Consider the following 27,717-nt stretch of genomic DNA (forward strand, 5'->3'; position numbering starts at 1 on the left):
TGTGAGTGTGGTGGGGGGTGTATTTATAGGCATTTTGAGGTTTGGGAAACTTTGCCCCTCCTGGTAGGAATGTATATCCCATACGTCACTAGCTCATGGACTCTTGCCAATATGAAAGAAATGAATTTATCAGGTAAGTTCTTACATAAATTATGTTTTTCTATCATGTGGTTCATCATACTGTAATCCACCGTTCAGTTTTTATTAATAGCAAACATGCCTTTTGTTTATCCAATATATTGCAAGTTACATCTCCAATGTTTCTTATAAATGATATGTGTGGTGTGGCTTTATAGTTTTTACACAATAGGTTTCATAATCATTCATATAATTATAGCAGATTATATTAGTTTGCTGTGTTTTTGCTGTATTTTGAATTGATGCAGTAAAGTCTGTATGGTCTGTAAGACCATGGCCTCTATTTAAGAAAGTCTGGCTGACCTGATCCGACAGTGCGGATCAGCTCCACCAGACCTCGCTGAATACGGAGAGCAATATGCACTCCATTATTCAGCATTGCACCAGCAGCTCACAAGAGCTGCTGGTGCAACGCTGCCCCCTGCAGACTCGCGCCCAATGGGCCGCCAGCAGGGGGGTTGTCAATCAACCCGATCGTACTCGATCGGGTTGAATTCCGGCGATGTCTGTCCGCCTGCTCAGAGCAGGCGGACAGGTTATGGAGTAGCGGTCTTTGTGACCGCTGCTTCATAACTGCTTGATAGATAGGCCCCCATGTCTCATATGTCTTATATAACCAGTGGCATGTTGTTACACTGAGATTCAAAAGAAATGGGGCTTTTCATAATAAAATCAGTTTTCTATGGAGAAGATAACTTTGTAGCACACACTTGTGTAGAGAATATGGGTTATTTAAACATTTTAAATATAACAGCGAATGTATTTTTTTTTATTCATATTAGAACAATTGACAAACAATCAATAATTCACACTATTAACGCTGAAACAGTTACATACACCAGTAAGGCATAGCAAGGTAGTAAACCATCCCCCACGGGGGAGGTAAGTGGCTGATTCTGGCTTCTGTAGTTGCACAAAATAACGGCCCGGGAGACGGGCGAGTAAAGTAGGGAAAGATAAGAAAAAGAGAAAGAAATGGGGGAGGGGGATGAGGGTCAGCTCTTCAGGCGCTCCACCGTGACAAAGTGAGATTTGGACGTGAGAGGTCCTGAATTATGGAGTGTGGAAGGTCTGCACGTTGTGAATAGGTTAGTTTCATGTAGGGTCTTGGGGCTAACGGAATCCGGGTCGTAGTATAAGGTGCAATTGGATGCTGTCGTGTTGTGATTGAGTCATCTGATATGGTGTAGTGTGAATCAAGTCGCATTGAGCGAGTGGGAGGGTGTAGGGAGTCGGGACATAGCTGTCATGTCCGTCTTGGCCTCCCTAACACTGCAGAGGGTGGGTTTCCCACAAGAAGCATACTTCTGCTAGGAAGTTCAATTTGTTTCATTTAGCGTAGCCTAATTCCTCCAGAATCAGCAGGTCAGCTATTTTGTCTGACCAGTCTGCGATGCTTGGGGTATACACGGATTTCCAATAAAGGGCTATCAGGGCCTTGGCTCCCGTTAGACCTATCTGGAGAAGGGTCTGTCTGAGTTTGCAGGATAGGCTCGGAATGTCGTTAAGTAGGGCTATGCGAGGCGATAGGGTAAAGTCCTGTGACAGTAGGGTTTGAAAGTGTCTTTTTATCCCACGCCACAAAGGGAGTAGCTTAGTACAGGTCCACCACATGTGTAGGTAGCTGCCCCTTTCTGTGCATCCTCTCCAGCATCGGTCTGAAGCATTGGGGTAAATTGAGTGGAGCCTTGAGGGAGTGAGGTACCACCTCATCAATACTTTAAAGTTTAGCTCTAATGATTGAGGGGAGGTTGAGGCCCTTTTATTATGTATGAAGATTTTTTGCCAGTCTTCGACTGGGATATCTGATTCCAGGTCTAGTTGCCACTTTTGTGTGTATGAGGGGATCTGGTGTGAGTGGTCTGCCTGTATAATTTTCCTAGCTAGTGAAAGAGAGTGTCTCGCGGGGGTATCAGAGGTGCAGTGTTTTTCAAATGGTGTAAGATCTCTGAGGAAGTCTTGTTTATGGGGGATGTGGCTATGAAGTGGTCTAGTTGTGAATATTTAAGCCAGTTGGTGTACCTACCCCCCGCTATTGTCACCAGGGTGTCACGTTGCTTAAGTTTTCCTTGTATAATGAAATCTTTAAGAGGAGTGGTATAACCCCATTCCCCCACCCTTTGCTGACCCTTATCTAGACCTCCCTCAATTCAGCATTGATGGGGATTGGGAAAAGTGGGGAACGGATACCTGATATTTGTTTCCTTCGTTGTAATATCGAGTCCCAGGACTCGAACACCCCACGAAAGGTTGCTATGGCGGTGCATTGGGGTGGCCTAAGATCTTTGGGGACCCAGCAAAGGGCACCCACGTCAGGCACTTTAAGTATATGTGAGTCAATAGCCACTCAAGCCTTGGATTCCTTAGATCTGTGCCAATCTATTAATCTTTGTAATGTAATCGCATCTAAGTAGTCAGCTATGCATGGCAAGCCCAGACCCCCGTTTACATAAGATCTATACATAGTGTCCCTATGGACTCTGGGTTTGATACTCCCCCATATGAATGAGTTAATGTGTTTTTGTAGTCGGGATGTGAACCATCTGGGATCGGGTATTGGGAGTGCTTGGAATAGGTATAAGATCCTGGGCAGGACTGTAATTTTGATGCTTTGGGTGCGCCCCCACCATGTGAGGGGCTTGGCCGACCAGGTCTGAAGGTCTTGTTGAATTCATCGGGAGAGGGCCAGGTAGTTTTCGTCAAAGAGTTGGGTAAGGTTGGGGGACAACTGGGTACCTAGATATTTGAGTGATTTATGTTGTAATGTCAAAGGGCAGACTGCCGTTACCGCCCCCAGGTCCTCCTGTGTGAGGAAGATATTTAGGATCTCTGATTTGTCTTTATTGATCAAGAAGTCGGAGTATTTGCCAAAAGTGTCAAGTTGTGTTAATAATTTTGGGATCAAGGAAAGGGGGTTTGATAATGTAAATAGCACATCATCATCATATAGAGCTATTTTGAAGTTGTGTGGGCCAATTTGGTTTCGTCGATATCTGTGTCTTGTCGTATAAGTGTGGCTAGGACTTCCATGGAAAGGATAAATAAGATGGGCGACAGTGGACAGCCCTGTCTGGTACCATTTTGTATACTAAAGGATTCGGATAACATCCCATTTGCCCTAACCTGCGCTGTGGGGGATGTATATAGGCTGAAGATTCGAGTTATCATTTTGGGGCCAAAACCTTGTGCTACTAAGGTTTTCCTTAGGAAGTTCCAGTTTATGCGATCGAACGCTTTTTCTGCATCTGGCGCAATCAGGACCGAGGGGATACCCTGTTGTTTAGCTAGGCATGCAAGGGTGAATGCTCTAATTGTGTTGTCTCTGGCCTCTTTCCCTGGAACAAAGCCTACCTGGTCTGCATGAATTAGGGTATGCAGGAATTTATTAATTCGGTTCGCTAAGATCCTGCCCAGGATCTTGATGTCTGTGTTGAGGAGGGAAATGGGTCTGTAACTGCTGGGGTTAGTAGGGTCCTTGTCAGGTTTGGGTATTACCGCTATGTGCGCCTTTAACATTTCCGTTGGCAGTGTATGGCTCTCGTCCAATGTATTGAACAATTTAGTTAGACGTGGGGCTATGATGTGTGCAAAGGATTTATAGTAGGTGTTTGAGAAGCCGTCAGGGCCGGGTGCCTTTCCGTTAGGTAAGTTACGTATTGCTCTGGTCACCTCTCCTATTGATATTGGCTCTTCCATTGTGTCCCTCTGTAGGGTCTCCAGTTTAGCTATGTTGGCTGAGTCGATGTAGGACTGCATGTGTTCTAGGTGTTCGGGGGTAGCGGGGGCTTCAAGATTGTATAATTTAGAGTAAAATTGGCTCAGGCAGTTCGCTATCTGTTTGTTATCATATATGTAGTGGTTGTTAGTGGAAGCCAGTTTTTGTATCTGGCTTTTGCTCGTTTGGGCTCTTTACCCTCGTACGCATACAATTTCCTAATGTTGAGGGCTCTCCTCTGGGCCTCTTTCAGTAATAATTTATTGAGGTCCTGTCTGACTTTCACTATCTGGTTATAAAGAGTTGTGTCTGACGGGGCATTTTTGTGTCGGAGTTCTAGGTCTGAGAGTTGAGTCGTTAAGGACTCCAACTCTTTGTTATATGTCCTTTTCCTGAAAGTAGAATGTTTAATGCATTCTCCCCTGATTACTGCTTTGTGGGCCGTCCAGACTGTACTGATACTTGTTTCCGGAGTATCATTGAATCTAAAATATTCCATTAGGGATTTCTCTAGGGATTTCTTGATGGGAGGGGTGCGGAGAAGGGAGTCATCCATCCTCCACACGAACTGTGTGGTTGGGTGGTTAGGCCACAACAGCTCAATCTCCACTCGGGAGTGGTCCGACCATGGGGTGGCTTCTATGGATGAGTCTTTGACCAGAGATAGGTGATTTCTGTTGATTAATATATAGTCAATCCTTATGTATACCGACCAAGGATATGAATAAAAGGTGTAGTTTTTTTGGGTCGGGTGCTGAACTCTCCAAATATCTATGAGTCCCAGCAGGGAGAAGCAGTTATATATGGCATTGGGGGGTTTGCTCCTCGCCAGCCCTGCACTGGTAGAAATATCTAGTCTTGGGTCAAGAGCTGTATTTATGTCTCCTCCTAGTATTAGAGTACCCTTCTTATTTTCTGTCACTAATTTCAGTAGACGGTGGAAGAATGTGGATTTGCTAGAGTTGGGTGCATAAACATTCACTAGGGTCACTGGGTTGTTGAAGAGGTAGCCTACCAGAATTAGAATTCTGCCTTCTGCGTCCACTATTTGCTTTGTAAGATTAAACTGTAAGTTGTTGTGTATTAGTATGCCTACGCCATTTTTCTTCTTGGTATGTAGGGAGTTGAGGTAACATAGAGGGTGGTATTTTGAGGTAAATTTAGGTTCTGCGTCTTTTAGGAAGTGAGTCTCTTGGACAAACACGATAGAGTCTGACTGTTTAGCGAAGCTTCTCAGTGCTATAGACCGTTTAGTGGGCGATTTGAGGCCCTTTACATTCTGTGATAGAATAACTAATGTTTTGTCAGTCATGGTGGGTCCTGAATGTGATTTATAAGCATATGAATTTGGGATCTTACCTGATGTGATCTGTCACGGGGAGGTGTAGCAAACCTGTGAATGGTGGTCAGGAGAGGAGTGAAGGCACTTAGTAGTAAGACAGCATTTAGGTAGGGTCGGCTGGCGCCCACGGTGGAGGCTGAGCTGAGAAGGAAGGAGAAAGGTAAGGAGGAGGAAAAAATGAAAGTAAGAAATAAGCATATCAAGAGCATAACATTTTTAACATACTGCATAACACTTAGCATTGAGTTGGGGATTTCCAACTCTATCTCTTAGGGAGCAATAACACAATTACTACCTAAGTGGGGGGTAAACTAGCAGTTAAATACTAGGTTGGCCTAGCCTAAGGGACAAAGCTTACAACACAGTAAATTGTGAGAGTGTGTAAATCAAGGGGGAGGGGAAACTTGGATGTTCAATAGAGGTATGACTATGGCGCTACATTGGACCTGGGGTGGTGGGACTTTATATATATGAAGGTCCGGTAACCTTATGATTATAGAGTCCATTCAGTGTTACCACAGTCCTTTGAATACTGTTAAAGCAGGTCCGGGGTCTTTCAACCTAGAGCTCTTCATGATGGCTCAGATGTGTTCCCGGTTGGGTTCTGTTGGGAAGAATTGGTGTTTCTTTTCTTTTTCGGAACTGTTGTCCACTCTGGTCTTTGTGGTCTTGGTGGGAGGTTAGGCTGTGATCTGGGAGCACTGACATTGTCTTTTAGTGATGGTAAGGAAGGTTGAGGTATGTCCAGCTGGCGGCAAAAATCCTCCAAATCCTCAGCATCTTTGTAGGTGTAAGTTTTGTCCCCCTTCGTGACTTTAATGGTGAATGGGAATCCCCATTGGTATTGGGTGTCGAGATCTGTCATATGTAAGGTCAGATATCTCGCTTCATTACGTTTGGCTAGTGTTAACGCACTTAGATCCGCATAAACTTGAATTAGGTCTTCGCCAAATTTCTTCCTAGCTGCCTGTAGGATTCTTTCCTTGTCAGAGAATCTGTGACAGCATAGTATGATGTCCCTGGGGGGGGCTGAGGAGGGCGGTCTAGCCCTGAGAACCCTGTGGGCCCTATCAATTGGGATGTTTTCTTCAGTCCTTAGTTCCAGCAGGTATTTAAATAAATTTTGTAAATAGGATGATATTTGAGGGGGTAGGATTTGTTCAGGGACTCCTCTAATCCGTAAATTCTGGTGCCTACCCCTGTTGTCCAGATCCTCTACTTGGGCTTGTAACTGTAAAATAGTGGAGTTCTGATGTTCAAGTGCTATCGCCATGTTATCAGAGGTCTTGGAGGTTTCTTCGTACTGTTCTTCCAGCTGCAAGACTCTGTGTCCCAGGGCATTAACCTCCCGTTTTACACTGGCTAACCCCTCTTTGATGGTGTTGTTAACTTGATTAATAAAATTAGAGAGGTCATCTTTTGTAGGCAGCGAGCTGAGATCTGCTTTTGTGACTAAAGTGGAATGGCTTTCTGGCCCCAGCAGGGTTTCATCTGCCCTGTCCTGTGTGTCAGCTGTGGGTGATTCTTCCGTGCAAGAAGTGGAGCCCTCTAAAGTTTTAAAGAAGGCATTGAATTTGTTGCCTTGTGCTGTTAGATGTTTTGTGGCTTTGTCACTTTTTGTTTTGTTTCTGGCTGCCATGGCAGTGTCTTGGGCTTTTACACTTAACACTTTCAGGGTCTGCGGCGAGCTCACAGTTAACCTAAAATATGCTGGTCGTGGTGGCAATGCTTTCTTAAGCCCTTCCCAAGGGGATTAATCACAATGGGTGTGAATAACGTTGAGGCAAAGTCTATGGAACTGCGTTATACCGCCCAGGGCCAGCCACGTGGGATTCCGTAAAACTAGCTTTGTGGTTTAAGTTATGAGCGGGTACTCGTTTATAGAGACTTAGCGTGGGGGATTTAGAAGTGTGTCAATATCTGTCCCCTGAGGGGTACACACGCAGCTCTCTCCAGGTTGGTACAGGTCTCAAGATCCAGGAGCAGTCTCTCTCTCCGCCGGGTGCAGTATTTCAGCTGCGCTACTCAATCTGTGCAGTTACCAGGCCGGAGCTTCTGTCCCGGGTTGTGCGCGTCTGAAATATAAAGGCAGTGAAAATTATGCCGGCATCTCAAGTCCCCCTTGTTCTGTGGCGTTTAACCATGCCTTTTGGTGTTGGGTATAGGGAATAACACCCCCGTTATAGTGTCCTTGGCTTCAGCTGTATCGGAGCTCTAAGAGAATGCGGCCATGTTCGTTCTCGGCCGGCTCTGCCCCCCACAGCGAATGTATTTTACCTCTCTGTAACCATGTGTCGCAAGCTATGCCCTATAAAAACTAGAGTTCCTTTTATACATGGTCATTATGGCACCCAGTACAACTTTAAAAACAGGTTGAAACTTTAATTGTCTTGAATTTATTATAAAAAGCAAACCTACCAATGAAATATACTGTATTTTTTTAACTCAAGTATAGTATTTATGCTTATATTTTTTTTTAATATATTTGAACCAACCTGCCAGCATATACATTGTGTTCCAAATAACACATTTTGTTCAGAATGAAGGACAAGGGCAGAAGAGCTGGGTTTTTTTGCATTGCATATAGACCAACAAAAATTTCAAGCACAACGAGGTAAAGAGATCTTGAAAGTGAATTAAAATGAATGTCCTTTCTATTCACATATTTTGTCACCTAAAAAAAAATCCCTCGGTGCACAACCTAATACAATTTGCTACACAAACCTGTGGATAGTACCTGCTGTTTTGTGGGCATATGTTATTATTGTAGAAGCCTTTATAATTGTGATTCCAGGATTCTGCAAATGTTCTCTCAATATACAGCCACAGAGATTTCTCAGAACAATCAATTTACAATAACCGTTCTTTTTTTCTTCATGTGCAGGTATTTCTGCATCATTTGCTGTAAAGCTTTTCAAAACATGGATGGCAGAAAAGGATGGCAGTGCCGTGACATCATCCTTACGAAAAGCAAACCTTGATAAAAGATTACTAGTAAGTATATATTTATATATGACTTTGTGGTAGTAGAATTCTAAAAGCTCAACTATCAATATAAATTATAATGTTTTATAACTTGAAGTGCACAAAGTACTGTAGAATAATAAAAATGAAATCTGCAATAGTCTTATTAGGACTACCTTGTTTTTTTCTGCTGTGATCATTTCTACTGGCCATTGTCACTTACCTTGACACCAATTTCAGTTTTATTGATCTGTTGCAATAGTAATATTTGTGTATACAGGGAGTGCAGAATTATTAGGCAAATGAGTATTTTGACTACATCATCCTCTTTATGCATGTTGTCTTACTCTAAGCTGTATAGGCTCGAAAGCGTTCTACCAATTAAGCATATTAGGTGATGTGCATCTCTGTAATGAGAAGGGGTGTGGTCTAATGACATCAACTCCCTATATCAGGTGTGCATAATTATTAGGCAACTTCCTTTCCTTTGGCAAAATTGGTCAAAAGAAGGACTTGACAGGCTCAAAAAAGTCAAAAATAGTGAGATATCTTGCAGAGGGATTCAGCACCCTTAAAATTGCAAAGCTTCTGAAGCGTGATCATCGAACAATCAAGCGTTTCATTCAAAATAGTCAACAGGGTCGCAAGAAGCGTGTGGAAAAACCAAGGCGCAAAATAACTGCCCATGAACTGAGAAAAGTCAAGCGTGCAGCTGCCAAGATGCCACTTGCCACCAGTTTGGCCATATTTCAGAGCTGCAACATCACTGGAGTGCCCAAAAGCACAAGGTGTGCAATACTCAGAGACATGGCCAAGGTAAGAAAGGCTGAAAGACGACCACCACTGAACAAGACACACAAGCTGAAACGTCAAGACTGGGCCAAGAAATATCTCAAGACTGATTTTTCTAAGGTTTTATGGACTGATGAAATGAGAGTGAGTCTTGATGGGCCAGATGGATGGGCCCGTGGCTGGATTGGTAAAGGGTAGAGAGCTCCAGTCCGACTCAGACACCAGCAAGGTGGAGGTGGAGTACTGGTTTGGGCTGGTATCATCAAAGATGAGCTTGTGGGGCCTTTTCGGGTTGAGGATGGAGTCAAGCTCAACTCCCAGTCCTACTGCCAGTTTCTGGAAGACACCTTCTTCAAGCAGTGGTACAGGAAGAAGTCTGCATCCTTCAAGAAAAACATGATTTTCATGCAGGACAATGCTCCATCACACGCGTCCAAGTACTCCACAGCGTGGCTGGCAAGAAAGGGTATAAAAGAAGAAAATCTAATGACATGGCCTCCTTGTTCACCTGATCTGAACCCCATTGAGAACCTGTGGTCCATCATCAAATGTGAGATTTACAAGGAGGGAAAACAGTACACCTCTCTGAAGAGTGTCTGTGAGGCTGTGGTTGCTGCTGCACGCAATGTTGATGGTGAACAGATCAAAACACTGACAGAATCCATGGATGGCAGGCTTTTGAGTGTCCTTGCAAAGAAAGGTGGCTATATTGGTCACTGATTTGTTTTTGTTTTGTTTTTGAATGTCAGAAATTTATATTTGTGAATGTTGAGATGTTATATTGGTTTCACTGGTAAAAATAAATAATTGAAATGGGTATATATTTGTTTTTTGTTAAGTTGCCTAATAATTATGCACAGTAATAGTCACCTGCACACACAGATATCCCCCTAAAATAGCTAAAACTAAAAACAAACTAAAAACTACTTCCAAAAATATTCAGCTTTGATATTATTGAGTTTTTTGGGTTCATTGAGAACATGGTTGTTGTTCAATAATAAAATTAATCCTCAAAAATACAACTTGCCTAATAATTCTGCACTCCCTGTATATATATATATATATATATATATATATATATATATATATATATATATATATATATATATATATGTTCGAGTATTAAAGTGACATTATATTCATGCATATAGTAGCAAGTTAGCTCCACATAGCCAGATTATAAGTCGCGTACTACTTTTATTTTTATTTTGTCCACGCATCACTCATGTTCACATTTAAGGCCGGCTATACGAATATATATTTATATATATATATATATATATATATATACAAAACACGGAAGGGGACTGCACTCTAAGGCGCCTATTTATCAAATGTCTGTCTGATATGATCTGATCAGCGGATCATGTCCAACAGACATCGCTGAATGCGGACAGCATTACGCTCTCCGCATTCAGCATTGCACCAGCAGGTCTTGTGAACTGCTGGTGCAATGCTGCCCCCTGCAGATTCACGGCCAATCAGCCGCTAGCAGGGGGTGTCAATCAATCCAATTGTATTTCTGGCAATCGCTCTCCGCCTCCTCAGAGCAGGCGGACAGGTTATTCAGCTATGGAATTAACACATAACTGGTGTTTCTGGCGAGTTTGAAGGCTCACCAGAAACACGGGCCTCCAAGCTCCATACTACCTTGTTTTTTTCTGCTGTAATAATTTCTACTGGCCATTGTCACTTACCTTGACACCAATTTCAGTTTTATTGATCTGTTGCAATAGTAATATTTGTGTATATATATATATATATATATATATATATTCGAGTATTAAAGTGACATTATATTCATGCATATAGTAGCAAGTTAGCTCCACATAGCCAGATTATAAGTCGCGTGCTACTTTTTTTTTTATTTTGTCCACGCATCACTCATGTTCACATTTAAGGCCTGCTATACGAATATATATGTATGTATGTATATATATATATATATATATATATACAAAACACGGAAGGGGACTGCACTCTAAGGGGCCTATTTATCAAATGTCTGTCTGATATGATCCGATCAGCGGATCATGTCCAACAGACATCGCTGAAGGCGGACAGCTTGATAAATATGCCCCTCAGACTGGACTGGGTACACATCCCATAACCCTGCAGCATGCTCAGCCCTGGGTGCTAATAGCACTCTCAGGAAGCTGCGCTGTATCCAGAGTCACAGGCAATTAACACCAGACAATTCTGGTTGCAAGGCCCATAGGGAAAATTACAAAATAAATTAATACAACACACAGAGAAAGTCCAGCACTCGCTTACAAGCTCTCAGCTAAGATTCAAAGCAAAACTGGAAGAGTTAGTTACCGCATCTGGCCAAATGAGACAAGTCCAGGTACCACGTCAAGGTCTCTTCCAAAACCTGGGTCCCTAATACAGCCATACAAATGCCAGCTCTCAATCAAACAAACTGGGAACAATTCAGGGTTCATAGACTTATGTAATCACCCTAGACATATACAAAACATGGAAGGGGACTGCTATCTCGGACTGGACTGGGTATACATCCCATGACCCTGCAACATGCTCAGCCCTGGGTGCTAATAGCACACTCAGGAAGCTGTGCTGTCTCCAGAGTCACAGGTAGTTAAGCCCAGACAAGTCTAGGTGCAAGGCCCATAGGGAAAATTACAAAATAAATTAATACAACACACAGAGAAAGTCTAGCACTCGCTTACAAGCTTTCAGCTACGATTAAAAGCAAAACTGGAAGAGTTGGTTAGTTTTGCTTTTAATCTTAGCTGAGAGCTTATAAGCGAGTGCTGGACTTTCTCTGAGTGTTTATATATATATATATATATATATATATATATATATATACACACACACACACTCACCGGCCACTTTATTAAGTACACCTGTTCAATTGCTTTGTAACACAAATTGCCAATCAGCCAATCACATGGCAGCAACTCAATGCATTTAGGGAACAAGACGTGGTGAAGACCACTTGCTGAAGTTCAAACCGAGCATCAGAATGGGGAAGAAAGGGGATTTAAGTGACTTTCAACGTGGCATGGTTGGTGGTGCCAGACAGGCTGGTCTGAGTATATACAAAACTGATGATCTACTGGGATTTTTACGCACAACCATCTCTAGGGATTACAGAGAATGGTCCCAAAAAAAATAATATCCAGTTATATGGACGAAAATGCCTTGTTGAGGTCAGAGGAGAATGGGCAGACTGGTTTGAGATGATAGAAAGGCAGCAGTAACTTAAATAACCACTCGTTACAACCAAGGTAGGCAGAATACCATCTCTGAATGCACAACACATCAAACTTTGAAGCAGATGGGCTACATTAGCAGAAGACCACACTGTGTGCCACTCCTGTCAGCTAAGAACAGGAAACTGAGGATACAATTCGGCTGCAACATTCAGATGGTATGGTCAGAATTTGGCGTAAACATGAAAGAATGGATCCATCCTGCCTTGTATCAATAGTTCAGGCTGGTGGTGGTGGTATAATGGTGTGGGGGATATTTTCTTGGCACACTTTGGGCCCCTTAGTACCAATTTAGCATTGTTTAAACGCCACAGCCTACCTGAATATTGTTGCTGACCATGTCCATCCCTTTATGACTGTACCCATCTTCTGATGGCTACTTCCAGCAGGATAATGCACCGTCACAAAGCTCAAATAATCTCAAACTGGTTTCTTGAACTTGACAATGAGTTTACTGTACTCCAATGCCATTCACAGTCACCAGATCTCAGTCCAATAGAGCACCTTTGGGGTGTGGTGGAATGGCAGATTTGCATCATGGGTGTGCAGCTGACAAATCTGCAGCAACTGCGTGATGCTATCATGCCAATATGGACCAAAATGTATGAGGAATATTTCCAACACCTTGTTGAATCTTTGCCACGAAGAATTAAGGCAGTTCTGAAGACAGAAGGGGGTTCAACCTGGTACTAGCAAGGTGTATCTAATAAAGTGGCTGGTAAGTATATATATATATATATATATATATATATATAAAACACACAGAAAACCTGGGACTCGCCAGCAGATACTCAGTAATGTTTAAAAGCAAAACTGAGGGAAGTCAGTTACATTTGGTGCCAAAGGATCAAACCCAGGACCATGTCAATGTTTCCCCCTTCCTGGGACCCTAAACCAGCACCCTCAAAATGCATACTTTCAAACAAACCAACTGGGAACCTCCCAGCGTGACACAGGCTTTTTGTAATCTCCCATATGTTAAAGGGACACTCAATCAAAATTAAACTTTTATTATTCAGTTAGAGCATGCCATTTTCCAATTTACTTCTATTAACAAAATGTGCACAGTCTATTTATATTTAAACTTTTTGAGTCACCAGCTCCTACTGAGCATGTGCAAGAATAAGTGTGTATGCATTTGTGAATGGCTGATGGCTGTCACATGGTACGTGTATGCATTTGTGATTGGCTGATGGCTGTCACATGGTACAGGGGGAGTGGAAAAATACATAACTTTTAAAATTGTCAGAAAACAAATCTACTAATTATTTGAAGTTCAGACTAAGTGTTATTGCATTGTCTTGTTATCTTGCATTTGTTGATTATGCAAATCTACTGTGTTGACTGGTCAAAACACAGGAATGGACCGCACTCACAGACTGTACTGGGTTCACATCCTAAGCCACTGTTAACTCCAGAGCCCTGAAAACTGAGCCACTGTTTTAAAAATTAATAAAAATGATATTGCATGTCTCAAGTAATTTGAATGTGAAGGGCTCAAAAGTGTCTATACATGTCTACATTGGAGCCCTTTCTAGTCATCACCTTGCCATATACCATATCCCTTTTAACACCTTTTTATTAATATATATATATATATATATATATATATATATATATATATACTGTGTATGTGTACATATATAAAAATATAAATATATTTATATATGCTGTGGACATATTTGTGAGCTGACGACAGATTTCAGGGTTTTTATTCTATTTGATGAAAAGTCAGTTTGAATTAATACAGAATATTAAGAACTGTATGTTCAGGTTTCATATGAAAGAGTAAACTCAAAATTAAAGCTTCATGATTCAGATAAAGTATACGATTTTAAACACATTACCAATTTATTTCTATTTTCAAATTTGTTCTTTAGTATCCTTTGATGAAAAGGAACAGCAATGCACTACTGGGAACTAGATAAACATATCTGGTCAGCCAATGACAAGAGGCATATATGGGCAGCCAGCAATCAACAGCTAGCTTTCTGTGGTACATTGCTGCTCCTGAGCCTACCTAGGTATGCTTTTCAATAATGGCTACCAGAAGAACAAAGCAAATAAGATAATAAAAGTAAATTGGAAAGTTGTTTAATTTTGCATGTACTCTCAGAATCATGATAGTTTGATTTTTATTTTACTGTCCCTTTGAGAAAGGGGTTAACAAATATGTACGAGACTTGGGATGCATTCTCTTATACTGAGGAACCAACTATACAATTTGTACAAGCAATGAGTTGATTTTATGTACAAATAGATGTAGAAGAATCTACAAAGATATGAATTGGGAACAGAATTTTAGGAGTCATAGCTTCTGAAAGTTGTCACAATTTAAGAGGCTTTTCCATGGGGGTAGGATTGCAAGGTTTGTCTTTTTTTTTGTAATTTGTAAATGAAAAAAAATAAAAATTTTGTTTTATTTCAGGAACTTTTTCCAGCAAATAGGCAAAATGTTGAACACTTTGCTAAATATTTTACTGATGCCAACCTGAAAGAGCTTTCTGATTTTATAAGAGTACAGAAGTCACTTGGAACACGTAAAGAACTTCAGAAAGAGCTACAGGAGCGCCTATCTCAGGAATGTCCCATAAAAGAGGTAAATCAACATATATTTCAATGGGAAAACCTCATAAATGTGTCTTTCATTATTCAGAAAGTAATTACAATTTTAACCAACTTTGCAGTTTACTTCAATTATTATATTTGCTTTATACTTTTGATATCATTAATTAGTTGAAGGCTAAACAGTGCACTACTGGGAGCTAGCTGAACTCATCTGGTCAACCAATGATGAGGCATATATGTGCAGCCACCAATCACCAACTATCTCCCAGTGGTGCATTTCTGCTCCTGAGCCTACCTAGCTATCCTTTTCAACAAAGGATTCCAAATGAACAAAACAATTTATGTAATTAAAGTAAATTAGAAATGTGTTTACATTTGCATTCTCTGTCTGTATCATGAAAGTCTAAAGGGACAGTCTAGTCAAAATGAAACTTGCATTATTTAGATAGGGCTTGCAATTTTAAACAACTTTCCAATTTACTTTTACCATACAATTTGCTTTGTTTCCTTGGTATTCTTTGTTTAAAGCTAAGCCTAGGCAGACTCATATGCTAATTTCTAAACCCTTGGAGGCCACCTCTTATCTCAGTGCATTTTGACAGTTTTTGCAGCTAGACAGCTAGTTCATGTGTTCAATATAGATAGCATTGTGCTCACTTCTGTGGAATTACCTAGGAGTCAGCACTGATTGTCTAAAATGCATGTCTGTCATAAGAACTTAAATAAAGGGTTCAGTCTGCAGAGGCTTAGATACAAGGTAATCACACGAGGTAAAACATATCTTAATATAACTGTGTTGGTTATGCAAAACTGGGGAATTGGTAATAAAGGGGTTATCTTTCTTTTTTAAAAATAAAAATTCTGGCGTAGACTGTCCCTTTAACTTTAATGTCCCTTTAAAATAACTTTTTAAAATATATTATTATTTTTTAAGTGTACTGATCAGGAGAGAAGAGAATATGTTGTTGTAGATTAACTTTTTAAAAGAACATCGAAATCAGTGTTCAGCTTTTTCCTGCACATAAGAGGCTACATCGGATTTTTTTGTGGATAGCCGAAGAGAAATATTTTAGCAAGTTTCAGTGTTGCATATTTATTATTGTACAAATCCAGGAGAATATACATATTACATTTTATATTGCTTATATTACCACCAATATTTACTTGTTGCTTTAATGAATAACACTGGGATTGTTGGATCAAAGAAATTAAACTTCCACTCATGATTATACCAAGATAATATGTTGGTTGGGAAATGGAGTGACATATATAATACTTTAGACAGCCCTATTGGAAGTCCTGTGCCTTAGATTAGACTATTCTGAATGTTTTTAGGTAATCTTTAAAAATAGCAAAGTTTTCTTGAAGAAGAAAAAAATCCCTGCCTAAAATGAGTTAGTTTCTTTAAGTTGTTGCTACAGAAACATATATTTTATGTAACAAAGATAGCTATGGAAAATAGTCCTGTCAATCCCTAAATACTTTTAGTTTGTAACACAAACAGGTTAAAATATTATTTTGAACTGTGTTTCTATATGTTATATTAGTAATGAGAATAGAGAATGTGTTCAATTCAAGGCTACTTTCTGAAAGTTTTCCTCTTACAAACCAAGTAAAACAGGCATTTTCCTAGTTGAAGGTACAGTCACATTGTAAGCAAGGTAAACTGCTGATGTATACTATTGGATATGCATGAATACACATTACTGCACCCTTTGATGGGGAGGAATGCTACATATTAATTACATTAAGGTCATTGGTTAGTGCTTTGTGTTGCTGATACATACATTGGGGTTTGCTTGATACATTTTCCAAGAATGTTTAAAGACTACAACGTGAAAGTTCTCTTGGGTCTTCGAGCTGTGGTATCTTATATCATATTACTAAGATACAGTTGAAGCTCTACACTAATAAGGGAAGTCAGATAGTCAGAAGAAACCTAATGTTTGGGTGTTGCATAATCTGAAGCTATTCTATCTCACACTTTCGTAGAGCCATATCATATCTCCTCTGACTACTGGACAAGGTAGAAAGGTCTACACAGATTTCTGAGTGGTGAGTTAAGCTCACTTCATATATTTTCTAAAGACTCTTCTGTTCAGGGATGCATACAACCTACACTAACCTTTCCTAATACCAGTTCCTCTCCTCCATTGCTATCCGCCATGAACCTCCTTAGAATGTAAGCCTAAGAGCCCAACTGCTCGCAGATCACCTTCACAAGAGCTGACTACAACAATGCGACTCTAGGCAGGGCCCTCTACCCATTTGATCCCAATAATTGCTACCTTGTATATCGCTTATGTTTATAGAGCTGTGGAATCTGCTGGCGCTCTACAAATAACCAATGATAATAATAATAAATTATATATGTTCATGCTTAATTCTGTTCAGCTTCTATATAATTGGAGTTAGGAGGGCTGAACTGGAGCACTTATACAGCAGAAGTACTTATTATTCTGCATAGGTAAAGGATAAAGGTTTGACTTTTGGTATTACCTATCATGGGACATCATCGTTTAAACAATGAATGATGTCTGTCAAGCAGACAGAATGATGCAAACATGGCGGCATCCATACCAAATGTGGAAATAACCACAGTCTCATTTCAAGACACTGATTAACAATTTATCTCAGGGTCCCTTGCATTATATACATGTTTATGAAGTAAAACAAAAATGAAATCAAATATAGAAAAACACATAATTTGTTACATATCCATATGGAAAAACTGTACCATTATGAGGTCTAATGTAATTCTGATGGTGAGAGGTCACAAGATTAACTGCTTTATTTGATCTAAATTCTAAAATACTATGAAGCTATTTTATTCATTTGGACCATTTTATTTTTACTTTGTTTGTGGAGAAATAAGAAAATAATTCAAACGGTCTTTTGGATTTCTTTCTGCCCACTCCTAGGAGGTTTTGAATAAACTTCTTCCACTGTTAAGATTCATGATTTGTAAAGAATTTCACTTCCATCATTAATCACAGAACAGGAGTTCAATATTTTATTATATTAAAAAAGACCCTTAATAAATACCCATACTATTTTATTTTGAAGTAATTCTAATGTAAATTAACAGAACCATTGAATACAGTAGAATTGCTTAATGATCAAGTGCATTATAAAAGACGCTTAATTTTAAGTGAGTAGTAGTTTTTTTTCTGACAAATTTAAAGATTTATTTTCCATATGACAGCCATCAGCCAATCACAGGCTTGTATACGTATGCTCTGTGAACTCTTGCACATACTCAGTAGTAGAAAATCCCTCTGAATGTGTATAAAAATACTGAGCACAATTTGATTGGAAACTATTTTATAACTGCATGCTCTATCTTAAAGGAACTTTAGTGTCCCTTTAAGTTATGTGTGACAAATATGTAAATATCTGGATGGAAATACCTTCAAAATGCACCGTTTTGTGATTGTTCACAGCTTGTAGGATTTTTCTTTAATTTGGAATTAGTTTAGTAAATGTTCTGCTAGAACTTTCTAGCAGGAGGAATGATTGGGCATCTTCCAGGAGAAGTTGACTAAAAAGGACATTAAACCCAATTGTTGTCTTTCATGATTTAGATACAAAATAAAATTTTAAACATCTTTCTAGTTTACTTATATTATCAAATTGTATTTATTTTCTTATTATCCTTTGTTGAAAAGTTCAGGAGTGTGGACGAGTCTGCTGCATTATATGGCAGCAGTTTTATAACAATCTTATACATCATCAAGAGCAATAGATCACAACACTATTTCCTGTCATGTAGTGCTCCAGACATTTGCCCACCACCTGTCTAGACTTTTCAACAAAGAATAACAAGATAACAAAGCTAATTTGATCATAGAAGTAAATCGGAAACTTTTGAAAATTGTAAGCTCTGTCTGAATCATGAAAAAAAAATGGGGTTCATGTCCCTTTAAGCTGGTAATTGATCCAGGAAAGCCTTGATCAATTTTCCACGGCCTTTATTTCAATTTGGAGAACTGATCATTCTTGTCTGTTAATGTCCTCTGTTTATGTAGGAGAATCCTTCAGATAAATCTTTCTTCCAACTCCTCCAATCATTGCCATGTCTTGTTTAAAAGGTCTTAAAATGTTTTTCATTTTTTAGTTTATTTTAGGTAAGCTTGCAAAACATTATATAGAAGACTTGGACTGTCATTTTGTATTTTCTCGATTTCTTCTGCATTGTTTTCAGTCTATGGGCCTGATATTCAAAAGCTCACCGCTCAGGTGAGATGATCTAACCCATCTCTACAGTATGGGGAGGTCCCTAAAAAAATGGTAGAAACACAAATTTAAATTTGAAAGATATTTATCTTACTATGCAGGTTTTGTATGTGAAGGAGAGGCACCTACATTACAATACAAGGTCTAAAAAATTCCCAAATATTTTGCACGATTTCTCTCCATGCCGGCAAGCTGTTAAATATAAGGCACTATATGTTCAGCAGGTATATCTGCTGTTCCAGGGATACCTAAATTGAAGAAAATCTGACAAAGGATCCTTGTTGATGATCTTTTAGTGTGTAACACTGACCTGTCGAAAGAGACATATGATAATAATTTTATGTAGAGTAAAGATTGTTTGGATATTAATATATAGTGTTAGGTGGATATTTATTCATCATGCCTTGTTTCTTGTTTTGAGCGTCTTGGATTGATACTATTTTTGGAAGCACCACTTTTCTAGTCAAAGGTCAAAGTACTGTAGGCAAGTTCCTTATAGTTTCCTATCTAGAGAGCTTTTAAATAAAACAATATTTTTAATGCTTCACTAAGGTGTGGTTAGAATCAAGTACTTGGCTTACTATAGGGAACACAGATGGAAACAATATTTGCATTTAAATGAGAATTAAAGTTTAATTATGCATTGTGAATTACATTATATCTTCCTGTTGTAGTGCACAGTATCTTCAGTGTCCATACTCCTTTTGTGGACCTCTACAAAATATGTCACCTAGAATGCATATCTTTTGTAGAAGAATGTAAATCACACCAATAAAGCCTTATAGAGAAATTGAAAATGCTCAGTTACGACAAAGTGATGTTGTTTTGCGTTTAGCCACTAGATGTCCTTGGTGTCCTGAGCAATCTTTCCTCTAAAATAAGGGCTATAAAAGTGCCAAAAAAGAAAATGCTCTTATATGTTAGAGCATTTTATTATTCCACTATTGTTTGTACATGACTGTGTGGTTAACCCTTGGAAATGGATTAAACACATAGATAAAATCAGCTTCAGAGCAGCAATGCACTACTGGGAGCTAGCATATGACAAGAGTAAAATGTGTGTAACCACAAATCACCAGCTAGTTTCCAGTAGTGTAGAATATGTACATAGTATTATTCAACAAAGGATATGAAGACACTAAAGTATATTTGAAAATAAAAGTGAATTTAAAAGTCTTAAAATGACATGCTCCATTTTAATTATGCATGTGTCATTTTACCTTTCCCATCTCTTTAAAACTACACAGTAGTTATCCTCTCTTGATTTATAAATGTCTTTTCATTCACGTCTCCAATGAAATATGCCAGGCTAGCTGTCTTTGCCCCACATCCGGTTAGTATATACTGAATTATATTTTTACCTGTATATTATAGTAGATAGCGATGTGTTCTTCATCCATAATTGTAGTACTATTATTTGTAATAATAAGCTACACTTTTATAAGCTACCGTTATTATTAGCAGAAGGTCTGGTATTATAGTACTTTCTGGTTATATTATGAGATACAATATGTGATACATATATGTGATATATGAAGAGATCTCTAACTGTTTATTCTAATGTGTATATATGGTAGTCCTGTGCTAGGGAAAATAAATGTCATAATTACTAATGCCAGCAGCCTAGATTCCAGAGCTAGAGAGGTTTTCCTGTTTAGGATACTGCCTGTAGCATGTACAATCCTAAACCACAATGCCAGCAGCTTAGATTCCAGAGCTAGAGAGGTTTTCCTGTTTAGGATACTGCCTGTAGCATGTACAATCCTAAACCACAATGCCAGCAGCTTAGATTCCAGAGCTAGAGAGGTTTTCCTGTTTAGGATACTGCCTGTAGCATGTACAATTCTAAACCACAATATCTGCTACCAGCCTTGTCTAGGTACGCAATGGCCTGCCCTCCCAACTCCCAGTTGTGTCTCATGCCTGTGTCTTATCCTGTCTTTTGCTCTGCTGTTTTTCTTCATGGATTCTGTATACACTCTCAAGGAGAATAATTCCCTCCCAGTTCAGTTAAGGGGCAGTAAGATATAGACCACTGCTGTATTGGTATCTGGCTTGACATTCCATCCCTCCAAATCCAGAAGGCACCATGCCCAAATTAGCACCCTTCTATGCCTCGTGGACATGCATTTTTATATCTCTCAAAGAGTGGATCAAGGAACTGGTGGTCATCTGCTTCCTTTCCAGAAATGACTTGCCTCCTTTGCACTCTCTCTGCTATGCTGATCTCAGCGATTGTTATTCTTATGAGTAAGACATAGAATGTCTCTAGGTCACACATCTTTCTTGTAGAGGTTAACCAAACCAGCATTTTGTGGCTGCAGTGGACTAGCAATAACCTGTTCAGGTCCTGTGCAGTAGAGGAGTTAGTGGAGATTTCTAAAAATAGTATATTGTTTGTCTTATACATAGGATTCTGTAGCCTGTGTTTCCACCAATTTTGTTGCAGAAAGACAATTTAAATTAATAGGTGTTTTTTTTTCTTAAAGGGATATGAAACCCAAAACAAATATTTTGTGATTTAGACAAATCATACTTAAAAACTGTTTCCAATTTACTTCTATTATCAAATTTGCTTTGTTCCCATGATATTCTGTGTTAAAGAGATACCTAGGTAGGCATCTGGAGCACTACATGGCAGGAAATAGTGCTGTCATCCAGTGTTCTTGCAAATGGATAACATTCTTTCAGAACTGCTGTCATATAGTCCAGAAATGAGCTGGCTCCTAGGCATACGTAACTGCTTTTCCACAAAAGATACCAAGAGAACTACTAAAAATTGATAATAGACGTAATATAGAAAGTTGTTTAAAATCTATCTGAATCATAAAACAAAAAATTTGAGTTTCATGTCCCTAAGTTGGAGGAATGATTTCATTTGGAGGCTTCTCCTAACCTTTGTGGTGTTAAAAGTGCATTAATGAACATAAATGCATCTTTTAGCTTATGGAAGCTGGAATTTAATTTATATTCCTCTCACAGTACCATATTATTATTATTATTTTTATCATTTATTTGAAGAGTGCCAACAGAGGGCTTTGCCGAGAGTTGCACTGTTGTAGTCAGCTCTTATGAAGGTGATCTGCAAACATCTGGGCTCATAGGTTTATATGCTAAGGGGGTTCAAGGAGATAACAAAGGAGAAGAAGAACTAGGGTTAGGAAAGGTAAGTGTAGGTTGTATGTATCCCTGAATAGTAGAATCTTTCGGGAGCGCTTGAAGCTTTCAAAACTAGGGGAGAATCTTGTGGAGCGCGGCAGAGAGTTCCACAATATGGGAGCCAGTCTGGAGAAGTATTGTAGATGGGACTGTGAGGGAGGAGGTAACAAGAGAGAAGGAAGTCGTGAGCAGAGCGAAGGGGACGGGAGGGAGAGTATCTGGAGACATGGTCTGAGATATAGGGGGGAGCATTGCAATTGAAGGCCTTGTATGTCAGAGTGAGAATTTTGTGTTTAATCCTGGAGGCAAGAGGAAGCCGGTGAAGGTATTGGCAGAGTATTGCAGCAGATGAAGAGCGAAGTGTAAGGAAGATGAGCCTGGCAGATGTGTTCATTATGGATTGTAAAGAAGCTAGGTGGCAACTAAGGAGAGCAGAGAGGATGGCGTTGCAGTAGTCAATGCGGGAAAGGATAAGAAAGTGAATAAAATCTTAGTTGTGTCTTGTGTAAGAAAATGTCTAATTTTAGAGATGTTTTTAAGGTGGAAGCGGCAGGATTTGGCCAAGGACTGAATGTGATGGGGTGAAAGAATGATCTGAGTCAAGTGTGACCCCAAGACATCGTGCATGATGGAGTTATTAACAGTTATAGAAAAATGGGGGGTGGAAATTTTTTGCATAAGGGGGGAAAATAAAGAGCTCAGTTTTGGAGAGATTTAGCTTAAGGTAGTAAGAGGACACCCAGGATGAGATATGAGAAAATACAAACAGAAATATATGTGTGTGTATGTATGTATGTATGTATGTATATATATATATATATATATATATATATATATATATATACATATATAAAAGAGATTTGATGCTTTGTATGAAAAGAAAATAACTTCAAGATTTTAAAATGTAAAATGTCATTATGCTGCTGATTTGCTTGCAATTTGCATTGTATTATAACTATTCACAGGTAGTGCTTTATGTGAAAGAAGAAATGAAGCGAAATGAACTGCCAGAAACAGCAGTGATTGGACTCCTGTGGACTTGTATCATGAATGCTGTTGAATGGAACAAAAAGGAGGAGCTGGTTGCAGAACAAGCTCTCAAGCATTTGAAAGTAAGTAACTTTATAGAGAAAAACAACATTCTGCAGTCCCACTGGGAATGATTCCACTAAAGTAAAGCTCTATTGTTGATCAAAACTTATAGCAGCAGTAGTTCCATAGAGGGACACCTACTGAACATTTTAGCATGAAATTACAAAAAAAACTCTTTATACATAAAAGAGCTATTAAATGTTTACACAAAAATAATTTCCTAAATAGGAATATGCTGAGATTTAGCTTAAAGGGACAGTCTACACCAAAATTGTTACTGTTTAAAAAGATATATAATGACTTTACTACCCATTCCCCAATTTGCACAACCAACATTGTTATATTAATATCTATACTATAATTGTGTTTGTAATGTCCGTCGCCGTCGGCAGTTGCGCACGCATCATCAATGGAATGTTGGCAGCGCGAGGACAAAATAATTCACCTGGAGGTGAATTCCGAAAATGGCAGGGTGGTAAAAGAATGTATTCTTTCACCACCCTGACATTTTCGGAATCCACCGGTGGATGCAGCGAAGGCAAACGGAGCATTATAAAAGCAACAACTAATTGCCCACATTAAAGTATTAAAAAAACTAACCGCACGCATCAAGTATTAAAAAAAAACCAACAAAAAAAACGCCTGCATCAAGTATTTAAAAAAAAAAAAACACAGCCTGCACAAAATATAACAAAAGTAAAAAATCCTACACAAAGTATTAACTCCTAAACAGCAAAAACCCCACATTGCTATATACCTAATTTCTTTATTAACCCCTAAACCGAAAAACTCCCACATCGCAATAAACCTAATTAACTTATTAACCCTTTAAACCGCAAAAAAAACCAAAACACAAATAACTATATAAAAAAAAAACAAGTACCCTAACCTAACACCCCCTAACCTAACAACCCCTAACCTAACACCCCATTAAATAAACCCAAATTACCTAAAATAATATATTCTAAAGTTACAAAAAATTAAAAAAAAACTAAGTTTACAAAAAATAAAAAAAAGGCTAACATTACAGAAAATAAAAAATCGAATTACCAAATTTAACAAAATTAAACCTAATCCCTCTGAAAATTAAAAAAAGACCCCCCAAAATAAAAACACCCCCTACTCTAAGAATAAACTACCAGTAGCCCTTAAAAGGGCTGTTTGCAGGGCATTGCCACAAGATAATCAGCTTTTTTACAAAAAAATATACAAAGTCCCAAATAACATTAAACCCCCCCCCACCCACCAAAATAAAAGAACCTAACACTAAAAAAACCTAAACTACCCATTGCCCTGAAAAGGGCATTTGTTTGGGCATTGCCTTTAAAAGGGCATTTAGCTCTTTTACTGCCATCCCTAATGTAAATAAAACAAACCCCCCCCCCAAAAAAACCTTAAAAAATCTAAAGTCTAAAGTCTAATATGCCGTTAACAGAATATATCTGGCGGTTAGATAACTCTATATTAGAGGATCCAATCCACTTTCAAAAAATAGAAAAAAATCTCATAGAATATTTTGATCTAAATGAAGGATCTGTAACAGATATTAGAATATTATGGAAGGCACACAAAGGGGTGATCAGAGGAGACTTTATGAAAATTAAAGCATACATATTAAAACAAAAACGCCAGACCTTGCAACTAACACTGGACAAGATAGCTGATATAGAAATGAAACAAAAATCTGACTGCAGAAATGACGAACTGCTCAAAGAACTGGGGATACAAAAACAAGCCTTAGCCACTCTATTAAATAAGGAGACTAAAAGGGAATCTTTAAAATTAAACCAGAGATTTTATGACGAGGATAACAAATGCCACAAATTACTAGCGAGAAAACTAAGACGTAAAATAAATAGATCCTATGTTCTGAAAATTAAAGATAACACACAAACCCACTATAATACACAAGATATTGCAGAATCCTTTCGTAGATATTACGAGGCCCTTTATAATTTATCTTCAGGTTCAACTCAGGACGCCAATACAGCATATCACATCAGACAGGAAAAAATACAAGCATACTTGGATAAAACAATACCACCCAAATGAGATAAGCAACAAAGTGAAGATATTTCGAAACCAATTATGGTTTTAGAAGTAAACTCAATCATTAAGGACTTGCCAGTAGACAAAGCACCAGGACTTGATGGCTACACAAACACTTACTATAAGAAATTTAAAGATATTCTTGCCCCTCAATTATGTACATTGTTTAATGCCATCTCGGACATTAATACATTTTCCACCAATTCCTTAGAGGCCCACATAACTCTCCTGCCCAAACCAGGCAAATCTTATATGCATGTTGAAAATTATAGACCAATTTCACTCTTGAATACAGATATTAAAATCTTTGCAAAAGTACTAGCCAATCGCTTAACTGATGTAATGCCCAGCTTGGTCAACAAAGATCAAGTGGGGTTTATAAAATCTAGGGAAGCCAGGGATAATACTGTCAGAGCAGTGCAATTATTACTCCACGCAAAGACGACACATACACCTCTAGTGATTATATCCACAGATGCTGAAAAAGCATTTGACCGTGTATGTTGGTCATTTTTAAAATGCTCGCTGCAAAAATTTGGATTAAGCCAATGGTTCATCGAAAAAATATTCTCATTATACGCATTTCCAACTGCAAGGATTAAGATTAACGGATCTTTATCCAACTCATTTAGCATAACAAATGGGACTAGGCAGGGGTGCCCCCTCTCCCCCCTATTGTTTGCTTGTGTTATATAATCATTAGCAACGCAAATTAGGTCAGAACAATCCATACAAGGTATTAGAATTGAGAATACAGAACACAAAATTCTCTTATATGCAGATGATGTTCTATTATTTACAACAAACCCAAACACAGCTATTCCAAAAATTATGTCAATCTTTGATGATTTTAGATTGGTTTCTTATTACAATATAAACTTTACAAAATCCGAAATTTTTAACGCAACACTATCATCTGAATCCGAGCAACGGATTATGACCACTTGCCTCTTTAGATTACAAAAAAAAAATATTAAATATTTGGGAATATATTTAGCTACATCCACAACAGATTTATTTAAATACAATTACATACCCCTAAGTAATAATATTATAGCAGATCTATTGAGATGGAAATCTAGAGGGATCTCCTGGTTGGGTAGAATACATAGCATAAAGATGAATGTGTTACCAAGGATATTATACATACTACAAACATTGCCCATACCTATCACTTCCTCATTCATACCACAACTACAACGACAAATATTTAATTATATGGGACAAAAAACAGGCAAGGATAAATAAAAAAATGATGACTCTTCCTACACATTTAGGGGGACTGGGAGTTCCAGACGTACACAAATAGAGGGTGACAATATTCCTACAGAGAATAGTGGATTGGTTCCATAATAAAGAATCCAAAATGTGGATTGAGATAGAACATATTATTTCTAAATCAGACCATCTGGGTGCTCTATGTTGGACTATTAAAAATAAAACTTCAGTATATACTTCTACAAATGAATTAATAAATGAAACCTTTACTGTCTGGGAAAGAGCACGGATGGAATACATATTCCTCTCCTCCCAATACTCCCCACTCACACCCCTCATTAACAATCCAGAATTTACGCCTGGCCTGGGATACATTAAAAAAGCCATACAAAACGAAAATAGAACTCTGCATGTATTAGCCAATGAAACAACCAAATATACACAACAAGAACTCTCACAAAAAGGATTACCATTTTTTCAACAATGGTACCCTTACTATCAGTGTCACTCATACATCTCCAAACACAGAGATAAGCTTAATCTTCTACGACCTCTAACAAACTTTGAGAAATTATGTATTCAAAATGGGAAGATAACACACACTCTCTCCATTATACAAGGTATTTCGCAACAAACGAATCCTGGATATATCCCACAATTTTTAAAAACTTGGTGCAATGAATTAGATATTGAAATCTCATACTCAGATTCCCTTAAAATATTTAGTAATGTAAAGAGCTCCTCTATATCATGTAAAACACTGGGAAAGAATTATAACATATTACATCACTGGTACTTAACACCAAGCAGGCTTAAAACAATATACCCCAATAGGCATAGTACATGTTGGAGATGTGGAAATAGCATCGGAAATATGGCGCACATTTGGTGGACATGCCAGAAGATAATTCCTTTCTGGAAAGCGATAGCTACAGAAACAGCCCGAATATTGCATAAAAATATCCCAATACAACCAATACAACCAATCATTTGGCTATTCCACGGGTTCCCACATTCTACACCTAATGAACACAAGAAATTACTCAATGTTTTATGTAATGCTGCAAAACACGCAATAGTCAAGAATTGGAAATCATTGGAGGTCCCCACAGTGGCCAATTGGATAGATATTAGCAATAGCATGCTAAGTCTAGAAGAATATCACTATCTTAAAACCAGACGCAGTGAAATCTATCAGAACTTTA

At 38.6% G+C, this 27,717-nt stretch overlaps 1 protein-coding gene across 2 annotated transcripts in view; it reads left to right on the forward strand.

Moving 5' to 3' along the window:
* The window catches only part of BZW2 (basic leucine zipper and W2 domains 2), a 341,412-nt gene that overhangs the window by 257,723 nt on the left and 55,972 nt on the right, over positions 1 to 27,717 (forward strand). For both annotated transcript variants that reach the window (XM_053714118.1, XM_053714119.1), the window contains 3 exons: positions 8,080 to 8,189; positions 14,619 to 14,789; positions 23,119 to 23,265. In XM_053714118.1, the coding sequence (XP_053570093.1) occupies positions 8,080 to 8,189; positions 14,619 to 14,789; positions 23,119 to 23,265 (428 nt within the window). The remainder of the gene's footprint in view (positions 1 to 8,079; positions 8,190 to 14,618; positions 14,790 to 23,118; positions 23,266 to 27,717) is intronic.

Source organism: Bombina bombina, chromosome 5 (genome assembly GCF_027579735.1).
Source record: "Bombina bombina isolate aBomBom1 chromosome 5, aBomBom1.pri, whole genome shotgun sequence".
Classification (NCBI taxonomy): domain Eukaryota; kingdom Metazoa; phylum Chordata; class Amphibia; order Anura; family Bombinatoridae; genus Bombina; species Bombina bombina.